Source organism: Ipomoea triloba, chromosome 11 (assembly GCF_003576645.1).
Source record: "Ipomoea triloba cultivar NCNSP0323 chromosome 11, ASM357664v1".
Lineage (NCBI taxonomy): Eukaryota > Viridiplantae > Streptophyta > Magnoliopsida > Solanales > Convolvulaceae > Ipomoea > Ipomoea triloba.
The window spans coordinates 22,310,995-22,332,653 of NC_044926.1; the positions used below are offsets into that span (position 1 = coordinate 22,310,995).

Consider the following 21,659-nt stretch of genomic DNA (forward strand, 5'->3'; position numbering starts at 1 on the left):
AAAAATAATTCTACGTACCCAAAGAAAACAACAGAAGAAAAAGCTGAGCGGTGAAGATTCGGTTAGTAGCCTGATTGAACGAATAAAAGCAGCATGCAAAGCAGGAATAGACACACACCCACTTAACAGCAGTAGCAGTTGTTAGCAGTATAAATAGGCATGGCTTTCATGCAAGCAACTGAAGCAAGATCATCATCATCATATATACATATATATATATATATATATATACATCACACCATCCAAGCGAGAACCCACATATATATATATATACAGAGAAACAGAGAGAGAAAGAGGGTAGTTGTGATTGATAGAGGAGGATGCGAAGGGGAATTGTAGACCCTCTGGTGATGGGGCGCGTGATCGGAGACGTTGTGGATCCGTTCACTCGGTCCGTTGAGCTTAGGGTGATTTACAACAACGAGGTGGATATCAGGAATGGGTGTGAGATGAGGCCTTCTCAGCTCATCAACCCACCTAGGGTTGAAATCGGCGGACACGATCTCCGTACTTTCTACACTCTGGTTGGTACCTACCTTCCACCAACCAAACTACCTAGGGTTTTTAATTTCTCCCTCTTTTATGTATACATATATATGACTTTGTGTTTTTTAAGGTTATGGTGGATCCTGATGCTCCAAGCCCAACCTCTCCAACCCTCAGGGAATACCTCCACTGGTCAGTCTCCCAATTATATATTTCTTCCCCAATATAATAACACTACGGCCCTGTTTGGTAAATAATCCGCCTATCAGCCAATTTTAGCCTATTTGACCACTATTAGTTGTTTGGTTAATAAGCTTTTTGTAACTCTAAAATGCTAAAATTCAAAAGGCTACTCAAAGAAGCCTTTTCAATTAGCTTTTTGAGAAAAGAAATTATTCCAAATAGCTATCAGCTTACAGCTAACCTATCAAACAACTTTCTACAATCAGCTAATGTTATCAACAAATCATACCTTCTAACCCAATTAGCTAACAGCCATTTACCAAACATGGCCGTTTTTTTATTGAATCAAGTTATTTTTTATTCAATTTTTCATAATTTTAAGTGTAGTATTATATATATATTAAAATTAAAGTATTATTAAACACAAAAATTTAAATTTAAAAATACTAAAGAAAATAAACAAAGAAAAATGAATTAGTTTAATGAATAAATAGTAAACCTAAAACGGGACATGGTATGAGTATTAGTGAATACAATCTTTATATAGTTTTTATTTTTATTTTAAATATTAGTTAAACACACACAAACCAAAAAAAAAAAAAAAAATTCAAATCAATAAGAAGTTAAACGGTTAAAGTAAATAAGCAAATCGATATGATGAAGCATATATAATAGTGTAGATGAGATTAGATAGCAGAGGTCTCTTCTCTCTTAACCTAATTAATGATCGATCCGATTTGGTACTACAGGTTGGTGACTGATATACCAGGAACTACAGGAGCAAGCTTCGGTAAATCCTCTTTTGTGTTTGATTAATTAATAGTTTGTGTTCTACCAATTCAAATATTGTAGGAAGAGGGGGATCCAATACATGGAAAATGTGGATTTGTGTTGTTTAAGTGACTACTGATGTTGTTTTATCAGAGGCTAACATATCTTAATTTGAACAAATTAAAACAAATAGGGCAGGATTAGCAAATGAAATTATTATTTTTTTTAAAGAAAAACAGAAAATAAAAATAGATAAATAGAATTCGTATTAAAATTTAAATAATAATATCCATTAAAGAATATGATATTTCTATTTTTTCGACTTTGTTTTATTTTCCATCTGGAAATTAAAGCGCTTGACCACAAGGTTGTTTTTTTTTTTAGTACTACTGACTCTGTTACAATATCGTATCTATTTATATATACTTTATTAACTTATTGAAGCTCGAAACCATGATCTCCCAAATCGTGCCACTAGACTACAAGGCCGGTCATTTGTAAATCGACAAATCAAATCCTTAACTCTTAATAATTCTCTTTAACTTGTTTTTAAAAATTAAAGCTATTTAAGGTTGCACAAATTGATTTTGAAAAAATCTATTTAGAAAAATTTTTTGTATTAAACAATTTTTCAAATGATGCGATATATTATAATTGTTATAATTACTTTATATTTTTTGACTACTATATATGAATTAATTGATTTTATTAAGAATTAAATAATTATATAAAGTAAAATGATTTAGGCAAGCAGAGGTAGTGACATGTACCTTTATATAGGAGTGCACGTGCACAAATCTCTATAATTAGGCACTTAAATGATTAATCATTGTTTTAAACAAAATGATTAATCATTAGTTTTAGAAACTATTTGTATTTCTTTCATTTCTGTTTAATCAGTATTAGTGTATATAATAATTGTATATATCGAGAAAGTATAAATAGTATTTTTCTAATTGGGTGTGGACAACTGCACATGTGCGGATTGTGAAAAATAAATTTTAAAAAGGATTCATGTTTTAAAAAATATTTTAAATTTATGGGGTTTGGCTAAAAGTCATAAAACTGTTTTTTTTTAATTCATTTTTAAAAACATAAATAAAAAATTATTAATAAGTTGTTTTTTATAAAATTTATAAGAATTATAAAGATTAATAATGATTAAAATAAAAAGATGTAAATAAATAAATTTTCACTTATAACTAATTATAATGAAAATAAGTACATAAATTGATAAATATATAATAGTTATGAACTAAAGAAATTGATTTTGTTTATATTGATAAATGTAATAATTATGACCTAGAAATTGAAGAATTTAAAAAAAAAATGAGTTAAAGGCTGGCCTATGATTTTTGTTGTTTTGTCTGGCTCAATCCAATTCATATTTTGATCACTCATTGATTAATATAATAAGTCTAAATTTAAAAAAGATTGAAGAAAAAAACTTAAATGTTTTAAATTTTTTCTTTTTTTTTTGCTATGGGTCAAGTCAGACCAAGATTTTTATTATTTTGCCAAGTCCAACCAAACTCATTTTAACCGAATTAGTCTAGTCTAGTTCAAATAACAACATGAGAGATAGTGGGTCAACCCGCTCATTTGACACCATTTAGAGGAAGAGCAATCATTATTGTGCGGACAATGCTCTACACAGTTGCATTGTGTGGACTATAAATAAAAAGTACATTATTTGAGTATTGAAAGTACACTATTTTATATACTATCAAATAATGTGCAGTCAGATACAAATAATGTACTTTTAATTTATTCAAAATGTACCTTGTATTCAAGAAAAGTACATTCTTTAAATACTAAAAGTACATTATTTTTCTTCCAAAAAAAGTACATTATTTTGTATAACGTACATTCAATACATAATTAATGTACTTTTAGTATATATTAAAAATGTATTTTTTATGATACACATAGTATTGTCTGGACCATGGTCCATATAATAATTTGCTAAGGAAGAAAACTGAGTGTGAGATAGAAATTTGGAAAATGTCATCCAAATAAAAATCTTGAAGAGATTTTTTTGTCAAAATGGATTTTTTTTACTAGAATGGATTTTTTTGTTGATTTTATTTTTTATTTATAGCCAAACACTGGGAAAAAAAAAGACTTATAAATATATTTTTCAAGTTTTCTAACGAACTCTAAGTCAACAAATGTTTTCAACTAATTTTTATTTTTAGTATTCATTAATTTGTATATCAATTGTATTCACCCTCTCAAGTAAATTTAAAAGGTTGAATTAAACTAGATAGTGTGAATAGTACTAAAAAACTATATAAAAGTGGTTTCACTATCATTGAAATTAAATGTGTTCTTTAACAAAAAAAATAAAAAAATCAGATAATATAATCATTATGTTACCAAAACCCTAACGAATGCCATTTCTACATATTCAGATTCAATAATTGAGGAAATATTTTTTTTTTAAATTTTATCGGAAGCGATATAAATAGTTAGATCTAAAAGTAAAAAGTTCATGTTATACTTTCTACTAAAATCACTATATAGTCTTTACAAGCTATTATTGTATTGATCTCTGTTTTTTTTTTTTAATATTTATTATTATAATTCTTTATTAATTAATGGATGAGTTAAACAATTAACTAGTAGGAACTATGATACTTTTTCCTATGAAAATCCTTTTCAAATACATGCCATAATTGTATTAGATTATTTCTAAAATAGTCGATTATTATAGGTATGCACTTTTTATTCTTGATGGGTTCACTAATTCATGAGTAACTAATGAAATAAATAGTTTAAGACAATTTTATAGATAATTTCATGTTAAAGAGTGAATATAGGCTGTGATTTTAATAAAAAAAAACATTTTTCTAGGTAGGCAATGAAAATAAGAAATTTTATAATGACATGTTAGGTAATAAATATAAATATTAGACAATGTTTTATTGGAGAGAAAATGACACTTTTCAAAGTAAAATATTGTTATAACATTATTGGGTATACTAAAAATTTAGAAAACAAATAGAATTAGTTAGCTCCTTTTAATTATAATTTTTTTAAAAAAAAAATTTAGTGCATTCTAAACGATTTAATTTACACACAGTAACAATTTTTAGGGGTCAAAATCCAATTAGAGATAGAATAGATAAAGTTTAAAGAAAATTAAAGCATTTAAAGAAATATAGTTTTAAATTTTGTCTCCTTCCACTTTTCAGTTTTCAGAGATAAGTCTTATACTACACTTGTTCTTTCACAGTTTAGCTTCTTTTTTTTTTTTTCTTTTTTTTTTTTAATTTAATTATATTTTTAAAATTATTATTATTAATTAGTTAAACTCTTGATCCTCTGTAGGCAATGAAGCGATATTCTACGAGCCTCCGAGGCCGTCAATGGGAATCCACCGTTTTGTGTTTGTGCTTTTCCGGCAACTTGGCCGGCAAACCGTTTATGCACCGCATTGGCGCCAAAATTTCAACACTCGAAACTTTGCTGAGCTTTACAATCTTGGTTTGCCAGTGGCCGTCACTTACTTTAACGGCCAAAGGGAGGGTGGCACCGGCGGTCGATCTCCGGCAGAGCCCTGGGCAGCCGATTACCCTGGTCCTTCCCGTTAATCTCATGCATGCATGCTATCTATAGCATAACATATAGTATATATCATAAATAAATAAATAAACAATAAGACTACACGCATTAAACATCTTTAATTGTCCCATGAATATATGTTCAAGTTGTTCTAGAAGAACTACTCCATTATTTTACCCTTTATATTTGGCAATGAAGATGGTTTCATCTCTATTCAGAAGCTAAGATCTTTTATGAGTAATGCTAGGTATCTTAAAAACATTCTTCCCAATTTTCTCTTCTTGATCATGTGCTAACATCTAATTTAATTATTTAGTATTTAATTATAAGTGTATGACGTCAGTCAACTCATAACATCCAATGAATATAAGTCACATTAGGAAGGGATCTAAAAATATTAGAGAAAATTTAGGAGGGGTAAATAGCATTTTCCATCTTTTATATAAAGAGACACCAAACATTGAAAAATACTCAAACTTTATAATACCATATTAAATCTCTAATTCATTAATGCCCTGTTTGTTAAATGGCTGTTGGCTGATTGGGTTGGCTGTTTGGGTTAGAAGGTATGATTAGTTGATAACATTGGCTGATTGTAGAAAGTTGTTTGATAAATTAGCTGTTAGTTGATAGCTGTTTGGTATAATTTCTTTTCTCAAAAAGCTAATTGAAAAGGCTGCTTTGAGTAGCCTTTTGAATTTTAGTATTTTGGAGTTACAAAAAGCTTATTAACCAAACAACTAATAGTGGTTAAATAAACCAAAATTGACTGATAGGCTGATTATTTACCAAACAGGGCCTAAGTCTTATTCATTATAGCATGCATATAATTCTATTCATGGTGGTGAGGGTGTAGAGTTGTAAAAACTGGGCCAGCGAACACATACAGGTCGGCATATAGAATTATACTCATAAGAAATTTTATCAAACTTATACATTGGAGGTGTTAACTGGTTTTATGATTTTTGGGCAGGTAACACTGCACAACCGTTAAAATAAAAAGTATATGGGAAATAAAAAATATGGATAAAATATATGTATTGTATTGCTCAGAATTCTTCTCACATTCATATATAAGGGGTCTATTTATACATATTTTGGGCCTACATCCCTATAAGGAATAAGCGACCGACTATCTCATATTGAGAATCCTAACTATACTAGACTATTTAATACTGGGAGTCCTAATTATACTAAAAGTGATGGACCCAATATAAGATAGGTTCAATCCTTTATACATTAGGAATAATAAGTCTAATTCTATTGAAACTCCTTTGTTGTCTCGTGTGGCCTCTCTCTTGGGCTTCTTAATTTGATCCAATTGTTTTCTTGAGCCGATCCATTTAGTCAACCTAGTATACCATCAATCATCTAGTCCCTTACTTTATTGAGATTTCGTGAATTCGATTTCTCAGGAAAGTAGATTAACCTGTAAACTCATCAAAGACAGAAAAATTCCAATCACTTAGTCCGACCCATAAATTTGAGGCATGAGGTGACCCATCGGGTTAACCGGTCTGCTTATCTTCATTTTTTTTGGGATGGACTGACCAACCAGTCAGTCATCTGGGCGCCCAGCTAACCGGTCGTTGGTCAGTATCAGTCAACCCTTATTTTTTTTTTGGAGAGAATATATATATCCAGTCGGTCCATCCATCTAGTCCATTACACCAATCACCCATCCAGCATGATCGGTCCAACTAACTAGTCGTTCAACCTACCGGACTAGTCTAACTAATTTGTCACCCATCCTTTCTGCCTGACCAGTTCGACTGATTGGTCACCCTTCCTATTTGGCTAGTTTAACTGACTGGTCGCTCATTTTTTGACTAGTCTACCGGACAAGTTTGTTCGTGAAAATTTTTTATATTATTTGTTTCGTTCGATTCTGTCCAATACTCCCTTCCAATCGCCAAAATTTTTGAAACCGTTCTAGTTCTCAAATTATCCACCCCTACTCCGATTATTCATCCAATACTCTAAATTATTCATCCAATACTCCAAATTACCCAACTAATATTTATCTCTGCCGAAAATTTTGAGAATGTTCTATTTCTCAAATTATCCATCCTATACTCTGAATTATCCGTCCAGTACTCCAAATTATCTGTCTAATATTTATCTTCGCAAAAAAATTTTTTTAGAACGTTCTAGTTCTAAAATTATCCCCTCAATACTCTTAATTATCCAGCTAGTATTCCAAATTATCCATCCAGCACTGCAAATTATCCATCAAAATTTTGAATGGGGGGTTAGTCGACCGCCGAGATGGGGTGATGTAGTGTGTAGGGTGATAAGTAAATAGATATTATGTCGTTCCCCTGGAGATTGGGACTATGGCGCATAATTCGTAAAGAGCAATTACCTATACTCTAGGCACCAAGGTATTGGAATCCATAAGGATCCAAGCAAATCATTTTGGTTTTGAAGATTAACAACTAAGGTATTTTTGGTAATTTGGATGCTAGGGAAAAACAAGATTAAATCTAGGAAATATTAATGGGAAAAGATGGGTTAAATTAGGGGTATTGCTCTATTGATGCTTTAACACTTAAGTTTGGGGGAAGAACATTTTACCTAGGGTCTTGAGGCCAACACAAAGAAATCCAAGTCTTAACAAGGATTAGAACAAGGGTTGCCCCACTTCCGTAATGTATCAACCCAAATTCTTGAAGAACAAAAGCTAATGTAAGCCTCAATCTAACCCTATTTCCATAGAAGGGAAAATGGATTTGAGATTTGGAAAGCTCAAGTCTTCCATCCAATTCCCATTGAGATGAAAGACTTTCCAAATACAAACAACAATTGCTATGTATCAACTATTGCAAGATAGAAATAAAGCCCAACTCAAACTCAAGAACCCTAGGTGGGTTGTTCATCCCCTTTATGCAATAATTACATATCTAGCATCAATAGAAGCAATAACCCCATAATATAAGAGACTCATTTAGAACAGTAACATAGCAATCTAAGAAAGAAAATCATAAATGAGCAATAAATGTAAAGAATAGATGAAGAAAAGGAAATAAGAACTTCTCTATTAAATGTTGAAGAAGAGTTGGTGGAATCCACTCCAAATCCACAAAATAAATGCTCCAATGTGTCTCCAAGTGTAAATCTAAGCTAGTCTAGGCTAATGTTGGTTAGGGAAATAAGAGAGAGTAGTTCTAAGCTAGCTAGGGTTCAGAATGACAAAATTGCAGCTGAAAAACGCCTAAAACAGAACAGTACATATTGAAACGGCCCCCTACACGGCCCATGTAGGGGGCCGTTTTGGTGATGCGGATCCAATTTCAGGATGGACCCACACGGGCTCAACACGGGTCGTGTGGGTACCCGTTTTATTTCTCCCAGTTTGCTTCGTGCTCTGTTTTGCGCTCCGCTGCTCCTCTCCCTCCTTGAGTGGGATCCTAAGCTACCAAAATAGATCCAAAGCAATCCAATATGCTTCCTTTACTACTCGCTGTGGAGAATTTCACCTATAAACACAAACGAGTAATAAATCGCACTCAAGTATCAACACTTAACTACAAAAATAGATGAAATAGGGAATAAAAAGGTGTTTAGAAATAGAGTCATCAACTCCCCACACTAGAACTTTTGCTTGTCCTCAAGCAAACACTAAGGACAAGTCACTTTCCAAGCTATGAACATTATTCACACTTCCTTCCTGTACAACCAAACAATATCCACAAACATACTCATGACAACCCATCCTATTTCAAGAGTCATTTAGGCCTTAAAAATGAGTTTCCTTCTCAAGCCAATAACCAAACACCAAAATTATTAGATTAGGTGAGGACCCTGTGCGCACAAGTGCTAAGTTGAGATTATTCAAAACATGGCTGAAGATGAGATTCCATAGGCTTGCCTTTCTTACTCCCACTAGATCAACCTTTGGGATGCATGAAATGATCAAATAGGTCTTTATTCGGCTTATAACGGGGCTAAGGGTAAAAGGTTTAACAAAGAAGGGGTATGAAAAGTAAACAAAAAGAGAGAATTTCACACCTATTCACAACCTAAGCTAGAAGAGACTTTGACAATAAAGGACAAAGGAGCACTCTACAAAGAAGATTAGACAACACTCTCCTAAGGTGGGGATTGACACAAAAAATCAAGAAAGGTAGCGATACTTTTGCTTTTATTCGCTTTTCCTTTTCTCATTCACTTTTCATCAATTCAAACTTCTTTTTCAACCTTTTTCAAACATATTTTTCTTTTTTTTTCTTTTCCACTTACAAAGAACTTTCACTTTTTTCAAAACAACAAAAAAAACTCTATTTATTTATCAAACCCCCACACTAAGACCAAATTAACTAGAGTGATGCAGCTAAAGATAGGCTCCAATTATGAATCTCTTCTAACTTTTGAAGAAGTGCTACATTCTCTCAAGAGTGGAAGGGAGATTTTTTTTTTCTTTTTGGCTAAGGGCTAAAGGGTGCATTAACAAGGTTAAAACAAAGAAAAACTAATACAAAGAGGGAACAAGTGCTAAGCATTTATTGAATGAACAAAAGGGTCAAAAGGGGACAACTAGGGATAAACACATATTAACAGGGTAGGCTATAAGGCTAATTGTAACACCCCAATTTTCACATCTTGGATTTATTACAAAATCCTTAAAATATAATACATTGCGGAAGCGTCTAACCAGCAGAAAACTGGGTGTTACCGCCACGCTTAGGTATCTTTCCTATACCCAAACGCTAAGGCTAAACTTACAACCTAAAATAACCATATCAATATCCAGATATGTACATATGGAAATAATCCCTCAGGGTGTCTATTCTAGGATAGAGTAATCTTCAACCTCGACTCCCATCCTATTTAGAGCTCATCGGCTACAGGGCTCCACACTAATCTGCAACTGATAAGAACACATTGAAGTGTAGTTAGCGCGACGGCTAAGTAAGGAAATCCATTTGTCACTTAAAAGTAGACAAAGGTTTGAAAACATTTAGTGAAACAACATCCACTCGTCTCGTAAGACAAAATCATTTCTTTCTCAAAGACGTTACAAAATAACTCTTTTCTCGTCTTTAAAACTTCCTTAGTTTCATATAGTAAGAGTGAGGCCTACAACCTCGGGCCATGGCACTCCAGCCCTCCCGTAGGTTCCTCCCTTATCCCAACCCCGGGCCGTGGCACTTAAGCCTTCCCGTGGGCACCTCTCCTTATCCCAACATGACGACATAACGGCGAATAGACTTCGCTCTAACAATATAATATAACGACCACTGGGCAAGGGCACTTAAAACCACCCGTGGGTCAATCAAGGTCCTCCTCAACTTACTTTAGAAACTACGGTTTTGAAAACATGATTCTTCCTTCAATTTTTCTTACTCAAATCATTTCTTTTGGACATATTTCACCAATGAGTCCAATATTTGAAATCGGCTACCTCTTTAGCCCCTGAAGGATTTTCAAACATCATTTTCTCAAACAATAAGGTTTTGACAACCTTTATATCAAAATAGCATACGTTTTTCAACGTAAGTTTTCATAAACATTTTTGAATACACTTCATATGTCCATCTCACACTTAAAATCAACCAACATCCTTAACTATCGTCCTCAACAACTTCCACTATGATCAACACCATTAGATCATAACTTGAGGATATCGTACATCCAAATATATATAAATTCTAATAGGTAAGGTCATTGCCTAACCATAACCCAAAAATCATGAGATTATCATTTAATCTCCATCATTAATCCACGTCCTTAGCATCACCTAATCACCATTAACTCACTAACTACCTCACAATTATCATTAACACATCCATAATCATACTAAGCATAATTCAGAAAATTTCAGCATGGCGCAGTCCGAAAGATTGAGCCGGTAAAAATAGTTCCCGAACTCTTTTCCACTTGAAATTTTTATGGTAGGATCCCAACTTATAGTACGTGATGTCCATAAAAAGTTTTGGTCATTTTGGTTCGCGAATAAACACAGAAAATTCCATTTTTGCCCTTGGCAGTGTGCTGTCCGGAATTCTGTCTCTCCCTGGACCAGTTTTGGGAAAAATTCCGAAAACCATACTTCCACTACTCCGATCATTATGAAATTTTATATGCGGGTTCTACACTTATAGAACTACATGTCTAAAAAAAATAGGATCAAAATACCTTACCAATTTTTCCCAATAAATCTCGGAAGTTACTGCCAGAATCTATCCTGATTTCTTTCAATATTACCACAAGTATAAGCCTATGTGGACATAAATATAACATATACATGCATATCCAAGCTATGAACATGTATACAAAAATATTTCCAAAGCTCAAAAAAACACCATATTTCCAACAAAGAATCAATTATCCAAATTCAAGTGACTAATTCCAACTTAAGGGAATTCCTTACCTTTGTAGAAACCTTTAAAAACCGTACTAGTTGATGGTGTTTTCCTTGGATTCCTTCACCAAAGATCCTAACATAACACCATAATACAATGTTTTCATAAATCTTAAGTTCAAGCTTAAATCTTAGGAGGGATTGAACCGAACAAAACCGAAGTTCTTACCTATAGTAGAGCTCTTGGAGTTGAGGAATTGCCTAGGGTGTTCTTGGATCACAATAGAAGACTAAGATAATTTCCCTTCTTCCTTCCCTAAGTGTGTTTTTCGAAAGTGAGAGTGGAAGAGTGAGAGAGATGATCATGTGCTTAGTGTAGATTTAGTTCTTGAAGATCAAGTAACAAGTGCAACTAGGCCATACCTCATAAATGTCACATTTAATGCCCAATCTTAGTCTTAGATTTGCCTTGCCACTTGTCAACACCCCATGGAGTCCTTAAGAAGATCACAACTTAAGTGGCCAGTTTATGGTTAAATCAGATGAAAGTTCGGAGGATTATAACTTAATTCGGGAAAATTCTAATACCAAAATTATTCTAAAAATACTCCCGTCGCAAATCACCAAATTTGGGAATTTTTCGGTATTCCGCGAAATATAGGTACAGAGTCCGTAACAATTTATCCCTTACAGTCCATTTAAAATTTTTCTTGAACTAACTAGAAGTTCAGGCTTAATCGTATGATACTTAATAATCCAATTTCTAGGAAAATCCAAACTGAATCTATATCCTTAAAATTTTCTCGGTTCGTGACCGGTACGTAGTTCGCAGCTTATCGATAATTAGTCTTACTTAAAAAAAAAAATCCTTCTAAAGTACCGAGAGATCATCTCATAAGTGTCATAGCTTAAAAAATATTTTCGAGCCTTAACTTTGTCGGAAAAAAAAAACCGAGGGGTTACACTAATGGTTAATCAAAAATGGTCTATATCATTTTAAATCATGCAATTTTCTAGGATTTCACATTGGGGAGTAATAGGGCAAGTTCTAGCAAAACAACCGTTATCGGAATCTAACATAACCCTTCACTAGCCAAACACAACACAACACAAAAGGTCAAGTTATTCATTTATTAAAGGCTGGTAAGGCTATTGGCAAAAGACTGAATCAATCAAGAGTTTAGCTTCAAATCATCTATCAAAAGTAAGGTTGCACAGTATTGCCATAACATCCACCAACCAACAACAAGGAATTGAGTGTTCACAAGTTTAAGTAAGGAAAGCAAAATTCCCAATCAATATGTACACTGAGTCATCCAAGCAAAAGTTCAATAAAAAATTTTTAATTTTCAAAATAAAATTCCAACAATATTTGGTCCCCCCTCCCCCCACACTAAAAATTGTCCATCGACCACGATGGACCAACAAGAAAGCACAATTAAGGAGAAATTAAAAACCAGCTTCACCAAAAAGTCAAGAAATATAAACAAAACAAGGGAATAAACAAAACAAGAAAGCTAAATATAAAGATAACAGTAGTTAAAGATAAATAGAGTCTAATGAAAAACATTAAAACAAACCAAAAAGAAAAAGAAAGAAAATAAAGGAGTCAAAGTTCAGAAAACATCAGAAGGATCGTGAGGGAACTGAGGTCCGCCTGAGGGATCATAGTGGGGTTGTGGTCCTCTCGCATGGGCATAATAATGCGGTGGTCCTCCCGTAGGATCATAGTAATGCGGTGGCCCTTCTGCGGGATCATAGTATTACTGTGGCCCAGGCGGGAACTAACCACGTAACTATGTCTGGTAGGCGCTGGCCTCAACTCTGGCCTCGAGGCACCCTACTCCTGTCTCCAAGTTTTCAACCTTTGAATAAATGTCCCCATCTGGAGCTGCACGGCTGGCTAACTGGGATAACACCTATTGCTGAAAGGTGCTCCCTGATGACCCTTCGTCTGCTTCAGGCGCTGCTCCACCCTCTTCCTCCATTTCTTCTTCTTTTTGCATTTCTTTAGCCACTCTAGCGCTCTTATCAGCTCTCGTTCCTTGTTTAAACACAACTCTCATCTCCTGGAAAATCCACAGCATAATAGCCCTATCCATCACTGTCATGCCCTCCCCTACCTTTGCCTCTTGTATCTCCTGGACGATGGTGAGATGGGCGTTTCGGATTAGTCGGGTCACATATGACCCGAAGAACATGCTTTAACATTGGTGTTATGCTGCTTTTGGAAGAGACAAGCAAACACTGTAATAACTATTAACTATTTAACTATTAAAGGGTAAAGACTTAAAATATTAAACACTTTACCATTATTAACACTTCAAATATTTTTTAAAAAAATTAAAAAAATAAAATAACTATAAAAAATTATTTAAAAAAACAAAACAAAAAATCGGGCGCCTAGACGTCGAGTAATCGGCTCTAGGCGCCCCCAGGAGACTAGGGGATGCCTAGTGATTTTTGCAACCTTGACAATATTCAACATAATCCAATTCAATAATCCACAATATAATAATCAATTCAATCCAACAATAATATTCCATTCAATCCATCCATCAATAATAATATATCCTAATTAACTAATAACCATCCACAACAATTCATTCAATTCATCAACACAATATCCACAATATAAACCAATAATTAACATCTTAACTATTCCAGCATACACACAATATTATGGCATTAGACAGACTCTTTATAAAAGTACTTATTAACCCACATTTCGCGATCTCGTCTATTTCTTAAATGGAGTATGCCATATTGTCTTGAAATACATACAAATGAATTATTAATTATATTAATAATAAATTATAATTAAATTATTACAAAATACTTAGTTTAAATCAATTTTTATGTACCTTATCCAAAGAAGTGAACGTATATTTTGTGCATATTTCATGCAAATACTTCATAACATAGTATCCACACTGAACACTCCCCGATTATTGAGGATACTAAAAAACATAAATGAAGAGTAAATCCTAATTGTAATTTAGCTAACAATTAATTAACTAAAAATTAATAAGTAGACATTATTGTTTTATCGTAACATTCTTTCATTCGACAAATTTTTTTGCTCTTTTATCCCATTGATTCGTAGATGCATGGAATTCCCTATAGCATTTATGTGTAAATACAATTTACAAATTATAATACCAAATATACATAATTTTATATATAGAAATATTTTTACTTACATATTCACTGTTGACTTGACTTCTAACATCATCCACTGAAACAAGCCCACCCAATCATCCCCTACTATTCTCTAATTTTCCCAACACTTCCCTAACAGTCATGTATACACCAACATGTCTTTCGGAGCTTGGATGTTCTTACTTACCAAGAGCCGCTGACAATACATTACGGTGTCTATTTGTCAAACTTCTTCACACTGCTTCACCTGTTTGAATAAATAATTAAACTAAATCTTAGCATTAACTTATTAGTTATAACTTAAAATTTTTTGAACCACACCCATTGTGTTTTGCCATTGGGAATGTAGTAATTCCTATCTTCTCATTTTTTAGATCTTGCTTAAATTCAATCTAGACCACAATTATTTGAGGCAAATGTCAATCTAATAGATGCACATGAAGATCGTGATGAAATAGGATACGCTACAAGCCACTCTTGTGTTTTACCTGCATATCCAACAAATCATAAATAATGTGGATGTACATCTTGTTCTTGTCTTACCTTTGCTTTTTTACCTTTTTTCCCTATAAAACAATAATTTTAGTGATATGTTAGTAATTTCAATGATAACACATTCACACTATTACCGCAACTTAATTAATTAAATATACCGTGAACGCCTCAAACATGCGATTTGCATTAACAATATTTCATTGTGCTTAAGCCAATGAATCCTAAAACTCGCATGGAGATTCATATTTTGGGTGGTTCTTGTTAGTGTACTTACTCACTAATTTGGTTTTGAAATCCTTCCACCGTTACCCAACAACCTTTAATACTATTTCTTTCATCTAATCATCTTCAATGTTGAACACTTTCTGGTTGCACACAAGAAAAAAATCAATAGTCAATACTTATTTTTAAATTATATTAAATTTTCAAATCAATATGTAAAAGTATTGTATACCTTAACATCATAAAAAATTATATTATTTAGTCCTTTGTCAACTTTATGTTAATCATTGATATTAATATTCACTTGCAACTGAACCAAAATACCAATGTAGGACTTGAAGTTCTTCCTAAATTGACCGAATGGTCTTTGATACTCATCAAACTCAATACTTGTTTCTTCACCCCCCNGCCTAGACGTCGAGTAATCGGCTCTAGGCGCCCCCAGGAGACTAGGGGATGCCTAGTGATTTTTGCAACCTTGACAATATTCAACATAATCCAATTCAATAATCCACAATATAATAATCAATTCAATCCAACAATAATATTCCATTCAATCCATCCATCAATAATAATATATCCTAATTAACTAATAACCATCCACAACAATTCATTCAATTCATCAACACAATATCCACAATATAAACCAATAATTAACATCTTAACTATTCCAGCATACACACAATATTATGGCATTAGACAGACTCTTTATAAAAGTACTTATTAACCCACATTTCGCGATCTCGTCTATTTCTTAAATGGAGTATGCCATATTGTCTTGAAATACATACAAATGAATTATTAATTATATTAATAATAAATTATAATTAAATTATTACAAAATACTTAGTTTAAATCAATTTTTATGTACCTTATCCAAAGAAGTGAACGTATATTTTGTGCATATTTCATGCAAATACTTCATAACATAGTATCCACACTGAACACTCCCCGATTATTGAGGATACTAAAAAACATAAATGAAGAGTAAATCCTAATTGTAATTTAGCTAACAATTAATTAACTAAAAATTAATAAGTAGACATTATTGTTTTATCGTAACATTCTTTCATTCGACAAATTTTTTTGCTCTTTTATCCCATTGATTCGTAGATGCATGGAATTCCCTATAGCATTTATGTGTAAATACAATTTACAAATTATAATACCAAATATACATAATTTTATATATAGAAATATTTTTACTTACATATTCACTGTTGACTTGACTTCTAACATCATCCACTGAAACAAGCCCACCCAATCATCCCCTACTATTCTCTAATTTTCCCAACACTTCCCTAACAGTCATGTATACACCAACATGTCTTTCGGAGCTTGGATGTTCTTACTTACCAAGAGCCGCTGACAATACATTACGGTGTCTATTTGTCAAACTTCTTCACACTGCTTCACCTGTTTGAATAAATAATTAAACTAAATCTTAGCATTAACTTATTAGTTATAACTTAAAATTTTTTGAACCACACCCATTGTGTTTTGCCATTGGGAATGTAGTAATTCCTATCTTCTCATTTTTTAGATCTTGCTTAAATTCAATCTAGACCACAATTATTTGAGGCAAATGTCAATCTAATAGATGCACATGAAGATCGTGATGAAATAGGATACGCTACAAGCCACTCTTGTGTTTTACCTGCATATCCAACAAATCATAAATAATGTGGATGTACATCTTGTTCTTGTCTTACCTTTGCTTTTTTACCTTTTTTCCCTATAAAACAATAATTTTAGTGATATGTTAGTAATTTCAATGATAACACATTCACACTATTACCGCAACTTAATTAATTAAATATACCGTGAACGCCTCAAACATGCGATTTGCATTAACAATATTTCATTGTGCTTAAGCCAATGAATCCTAAAACTCGCATGGAGATTCATATTTTGGGTGGTTCTTGTTAGTGTACTTACTCACTAATTTGGTTTTGAAATCCTTCCACCGTTACCCAACAACCTTTAATACTATTTCTTTCATCTAATCATCTTCAATGTTGAACACTTTCTGGTTGCACACAAGAAAAAAATCAATAGTCAATACTTATTTTTAAATTATATTAAATTTTCAAATCAATATGTAAAAGTATTGTATACCTTAACATCATAAAAAATTATATTATTTAGTCCTTTGTCAACTTTATGTTAATCATTGATATTAATATTCACTTGCAACTGAACCAAAATACCAATGTAGGACTTGAAGTTCTTCCTAAATTGACCGAATGGTCTTTGATACTCATCAAACTCAATACTTGTTTCTTCCCCCCCCACCCCCCCCCCTCCTTTATTCTTTTTCAATCTCTTGCAAGTTGTGGGACCTCTCATCTTAGGATGTGATTTAGAATTTGAAGTAGGTTGAAGTAGACTGCAAATGATCTACCATGATAATGTATCTACACATGAAAAAATCTATATGTCAACATTTCGAATAATTAATGAAATTTTCAACAAATAATAATCAGTACACCAAGCAAATAAACTTATAATTTTTTAACAAAAAAGGTTATGTGTTATGATCAACCCACAAGCCCTCCCCATGTTTGATAGGTGTTTAATTTGTCTATTTTTCTTGTGCATTAATTGATCCTTTTTGGTAGTATTAGTTTGGTTGCGTTTAAATTGACTAATTATTGGATAAAGTAAGTAGGAAGGAGCTTATTGAAGCAATCTTGAGTTTTGTAGGTAAAAATGGAAACTCCAAGGGCAAAATAGAGAAAAAGTGAGCAAAATCAGTTGAAATTCGAAAACAGCACTGTCATGAGGAAGCATTACGCATAATAACGGCTAATGATGAGAACTTCAAAAAGATACCTTCTACTATCACGAGGCATCTTTATTAACATGAAGCTCTTGAGGGAAACTTCATAAATGCCTTCTCTATTGTCACGAGGTTCCATTATGCCTAACCATGGTTTGTGATGGTAATATCTGAGAGGCAGTTTCTGCTATCACGAGTTATCATCACTGCGTGACATTGTGGCATGAAGTAATTTTGTACGAGGTGATCAATGCCATCATGAGGTGCCATCATGACATGAGAGAGCCTTGTGATGCAGCATATTTCATGAGATATAAATATGAGAAATTAGATTTTATATGGGAAAGTTTAGACTTTTTGATATTTTGGAACTCTTTTCCTTTAGACATTAGTTTGTTACTCTCTAGTAGAATTCAACTACCAATTTCCTTAGAACCCTAGAATTTATTCTTTCAATTCCAATTTACATTGCAATTTCATTTCAATTTGTAGTTAGATTCAATTTCCGTTACATTGTTGGATCAAGGATTAAAGATTTGATTTACATTTTCATCATCAAATAGATAAGTCAATTCTACTTGTATTACATTGCAATTTTCATATTTGCTTTTCATACGTTGATCTTATCTTTTGTGCATATTATGGATTTCCTTTTTTTTTAATCATGAATTCATTGTTATTTCCATTGTGATCATGAGTGAGTAACCTATTTTGGATGGAGATAGAAATGTAGATTAGATTCATAGAGATGTGACCTTGAATTGGTTGAGTATGAGATATGATACTTGGCTTTTATGATGTTGATTAACGTAATTGAGTTTCAATTACGAAGTGATTACCTAATCTAGGCTTAAGGAGTTAATTTAACCATTTTGGTACTCCGTTCAGTCAGGTGTTAGAAGTCCGTTAAATTAGAGGGAATTGATGGAATTTCACTCTCTTATAATGTTTCTCCTAATTCCAGGGATATGCAAATGCATTTATCATGGAAATGCAACTCCTCCTCTTTCTTTCTTTTTTTGAAGCTCTTTAAAAGGAAAGATTTATCATTCTCCTTTCGCTTTACACTTTGTAGCATGTCTATAGTTTCATATTTCAAAAATCACAACCACACTCCCTACACAATATGATTTCTCGATTACCTTTTTCACATCAAGCAAGCTAATTAGGTTCTCAAGTTGTGTATGTTATTTTGAACAAGCAAGAGGATGAAAGGAAAAGAGATGAGAAGTATGAAAGAAAACGAAAATATAATGTAAAGTATAATAATGATGAGGTATGCCCCTACAAGTGACACGAGAAGAAATGGAGGCATTCAGTAGTTTAATTCCAAATCCAATGGAAATGGGTAGAGTGATCAGTTGCAAGCTTGATTGGCATTGGCAAAGCTTTGAGCTTGTTTAGCAGCGGCTTCTTTAGAGACCAAGCCCGGATGGCACAGATTTTGCATTGTCACGATAGATTGCTTCACTAAATGGGCAGAAGCTGAGCCATAGTTTGGTGTACTATTCAGTTCGAGTAATAAAACTTCTCCATTAGTTATGAAAATATTGGCACAAAAGTTGAGTGCACAACTGCCCTTTACACGCCAAGGAGAATGGGGGTTTGGTGTTTCAGTTAAGAGCTGACTAGTCACCCTTTTTTGAGAAGTCGATCGACAATTGGCCTTTTCAGGCCTTAAAAGAAGATGATAGTGTTGGAGTTATTGTTAGGAGCTGACTAGTCGCCCTTCCTCGCGAAGCCGGTTGACCACTAGCCTTTTCAGACTAAAGAGAAAGGGGGTTTGGTGTTTCAGTTAGGAGTTGACCAGTCACCCTTCCTTGAGAAGTCGGTTAACAACTGCCTTTTAGGCCTTAGAAGAAGAGAATGGTGTTGGAGTTATTGTCAAGAGCTGACCAGTCGCCCTTCCTTGTGAAGCCGGTCGACTACTAGCCTTTTCAGGCTAAGGAGAAAGGGGGTTTGGTGTTTCAGTTAGGAGCTGACCAGTCGCTCTTCCTTGAGAAGTCGGTCGACAACTGGCCTTTTCAGGCCTTAGAAGAAGAGGATGGTGTTGGAGTTATTGTCAGGAGTTGACCAGTCGCCCTTCCTCACGAAGCAGGTCGACCACTGGCCGCCCAAGTGAGAGGAAAATTGAAGGCTGGGTGCGGTGTAGTTGATCTGACAAAGAAGAATTCCTCTTTCCAGCCCTTGTGAGAGAACTCCGGCTTATCCAGGAATTTGCGACCATCCCGGGCACGAATCTACGCGTACGTGGGGGTCATAGTACCAACCGCAGTCAGTCATATAAGCTTAAAGAAGGGGAAGATGGGGACTCGGAAGTCGCATCGAACCGACTGGTAATGAATACCAATGAAACCACCCTCTGGTGGGTCCGAGATTGGTCGTCAACTAGCTTCTTGAGTTTCCGCCGTCGAGCCTAGTGGTAGGGGGAAAGGGAGAAACGACAAGGAACTGAGCGCTCCAAATCCTCAAAGTAGCCTAGATCTCTTTCTATGATTCGGGTTATGGAGGTGGCTTGGGTGGCGGCTATTGGCTGGATAGAAGAAGAGGCTACCAGAGTGATAGTGTCGCCTTGGCGGCGGGAAGAAGAAGGCGACATTTGCAAAGAAAAAAGGACCAAAAATGTTGAAGAAGGAAAATAGGAAGGAATAAACTGACCTTTAGAAGAGAAGGCGACGAATTGGACAGTAGAGAAGAGGTGACCAGAGGAAGAAGGGAGCGACCAGAGAAGCTAAGGAGGGAAAACGCCAAGGAAAGAAGGAAAGAAATTGAAAAGAAGAAAGGAGGGAAACTAAAGGGTATTTATAAGGTTGGCCGGATAAGGGGATCGCGACATGTGTCTCGGATCGGATGGACGGGGAGTCAACCATAACGGTTGGCAGACAAGACAGTTATTGCCTCGAAAAAGGTAAGCGGCGAAAATCAAGGAGGCACAATGATTACGCCTATTAATGGCGACGGTTGCAGAAGCAGTCGGGAAAACTGAGATTAGTTGGGGAACGTAGTCGGTCGGGAGGTATGAGCCCAATGGGTTGCGATCTGACCGAGAAGCGGTATTGTGTTTAGCTACATTGCAAAATTAACAAAGGTGACTGCCTGCTCGAAAGTAGTGTGCTTAAAGGAAATCAATCGAAGGATTACTTTCCCAAGTCGTTGTCTTTCAAGAGCTCGAGAAAGTGAGGGACTAGTGATGGATACCCCGACTAGGGTACCCAACCCGAGAAGACCGGTATCTGAAGCCCGTTGACTAACCAGTTCGATGAACATGTAGCCCGGGTTGCACGACTAGTGTGGCTCAGTTCATGCAGGCAGTCAAGAGGCGACGCCCGACCGGGTGCGCCCTAAAAGGCGGTTACCGCGCAGAATTAGGAATATTCGGCAAAATTCGGAGAATCTTGTCTAAATTGGAATTTGGTAACTTTTATGTCAGTTAGTCAGCTCCAAATTACTTTCCTAAATTATATTTGTTAAGAATTTTATTTATTTCCTTGTGTAGGCTCGTTATGCTTGTATTAATACCCCCTTGGGGTCACATTGTAAGGGATTCCCGATTTGAATGCGAGTATAATCATTCTTTAAATTACTCTTGTATTTGTTTCCTTGATATCTTCTTTAAGTTCTACGGTAGTGTTGGCCATCCGAAACGGTTTTCGCGTGACTGTAAAGCCAACAATTATAATATTAGGA

General features: G+C 34.2%; 1 protein-coding gene across 1 annotated transcript; it reads left to right on the forward strand.

Moving 5' to 3' along the window:
* The first annotated feature begins 241 nt into the window (after positions 1 to 241).
* On the forward strand, positions 242 to 5,036 carry LOC115996108 (protein HEADING DATE 3A-like). The gene is made up of 4 exons (XM_031235249.1): positions 242 to 524; positions 617 to 678; positions 1,419 to 1,459; positions 4,774 to 5,036. The coding sequence occupies exons 1-4, from the start codon at positions 321 to 323 to the stop codon at positions 5,034 to 5,036; spliced, it is 570 nt and encodes a 189-aa protein (XP_031091109.1). The 5' UTR covers positions 242 to 320.
* Positions 5,037 to 21,659: the final 16,623 nt, after the last annotated feature.

What these genes read in the sequence shown, in the direction of transcription:
- LOC115996108 (XM_031235249.1), top strand. Translation starts at nt 321, where the DNA reads ATGCGAAGGGGAATTGTAGACCCTCTGGTGATGGGGCGCGTGATCGGA. An exon ending in TCCGTACTTTCTACACTCTG is followed by an intron (nt 525 to 616) that starts GTTGGTACCTAC and finishes GTGTTTTTTAAG; the next exon opens with GTTATGGTGGATCCTGATGC. An exon ending in CTCAGGGAATACCTCCACTG is followed by an intron (nt 679 to 1,418) that starts GTCAGTCTCCCA and finishes TTGGTACTACAG; the next exon opens with GTTGGTGACTGATATACCAG.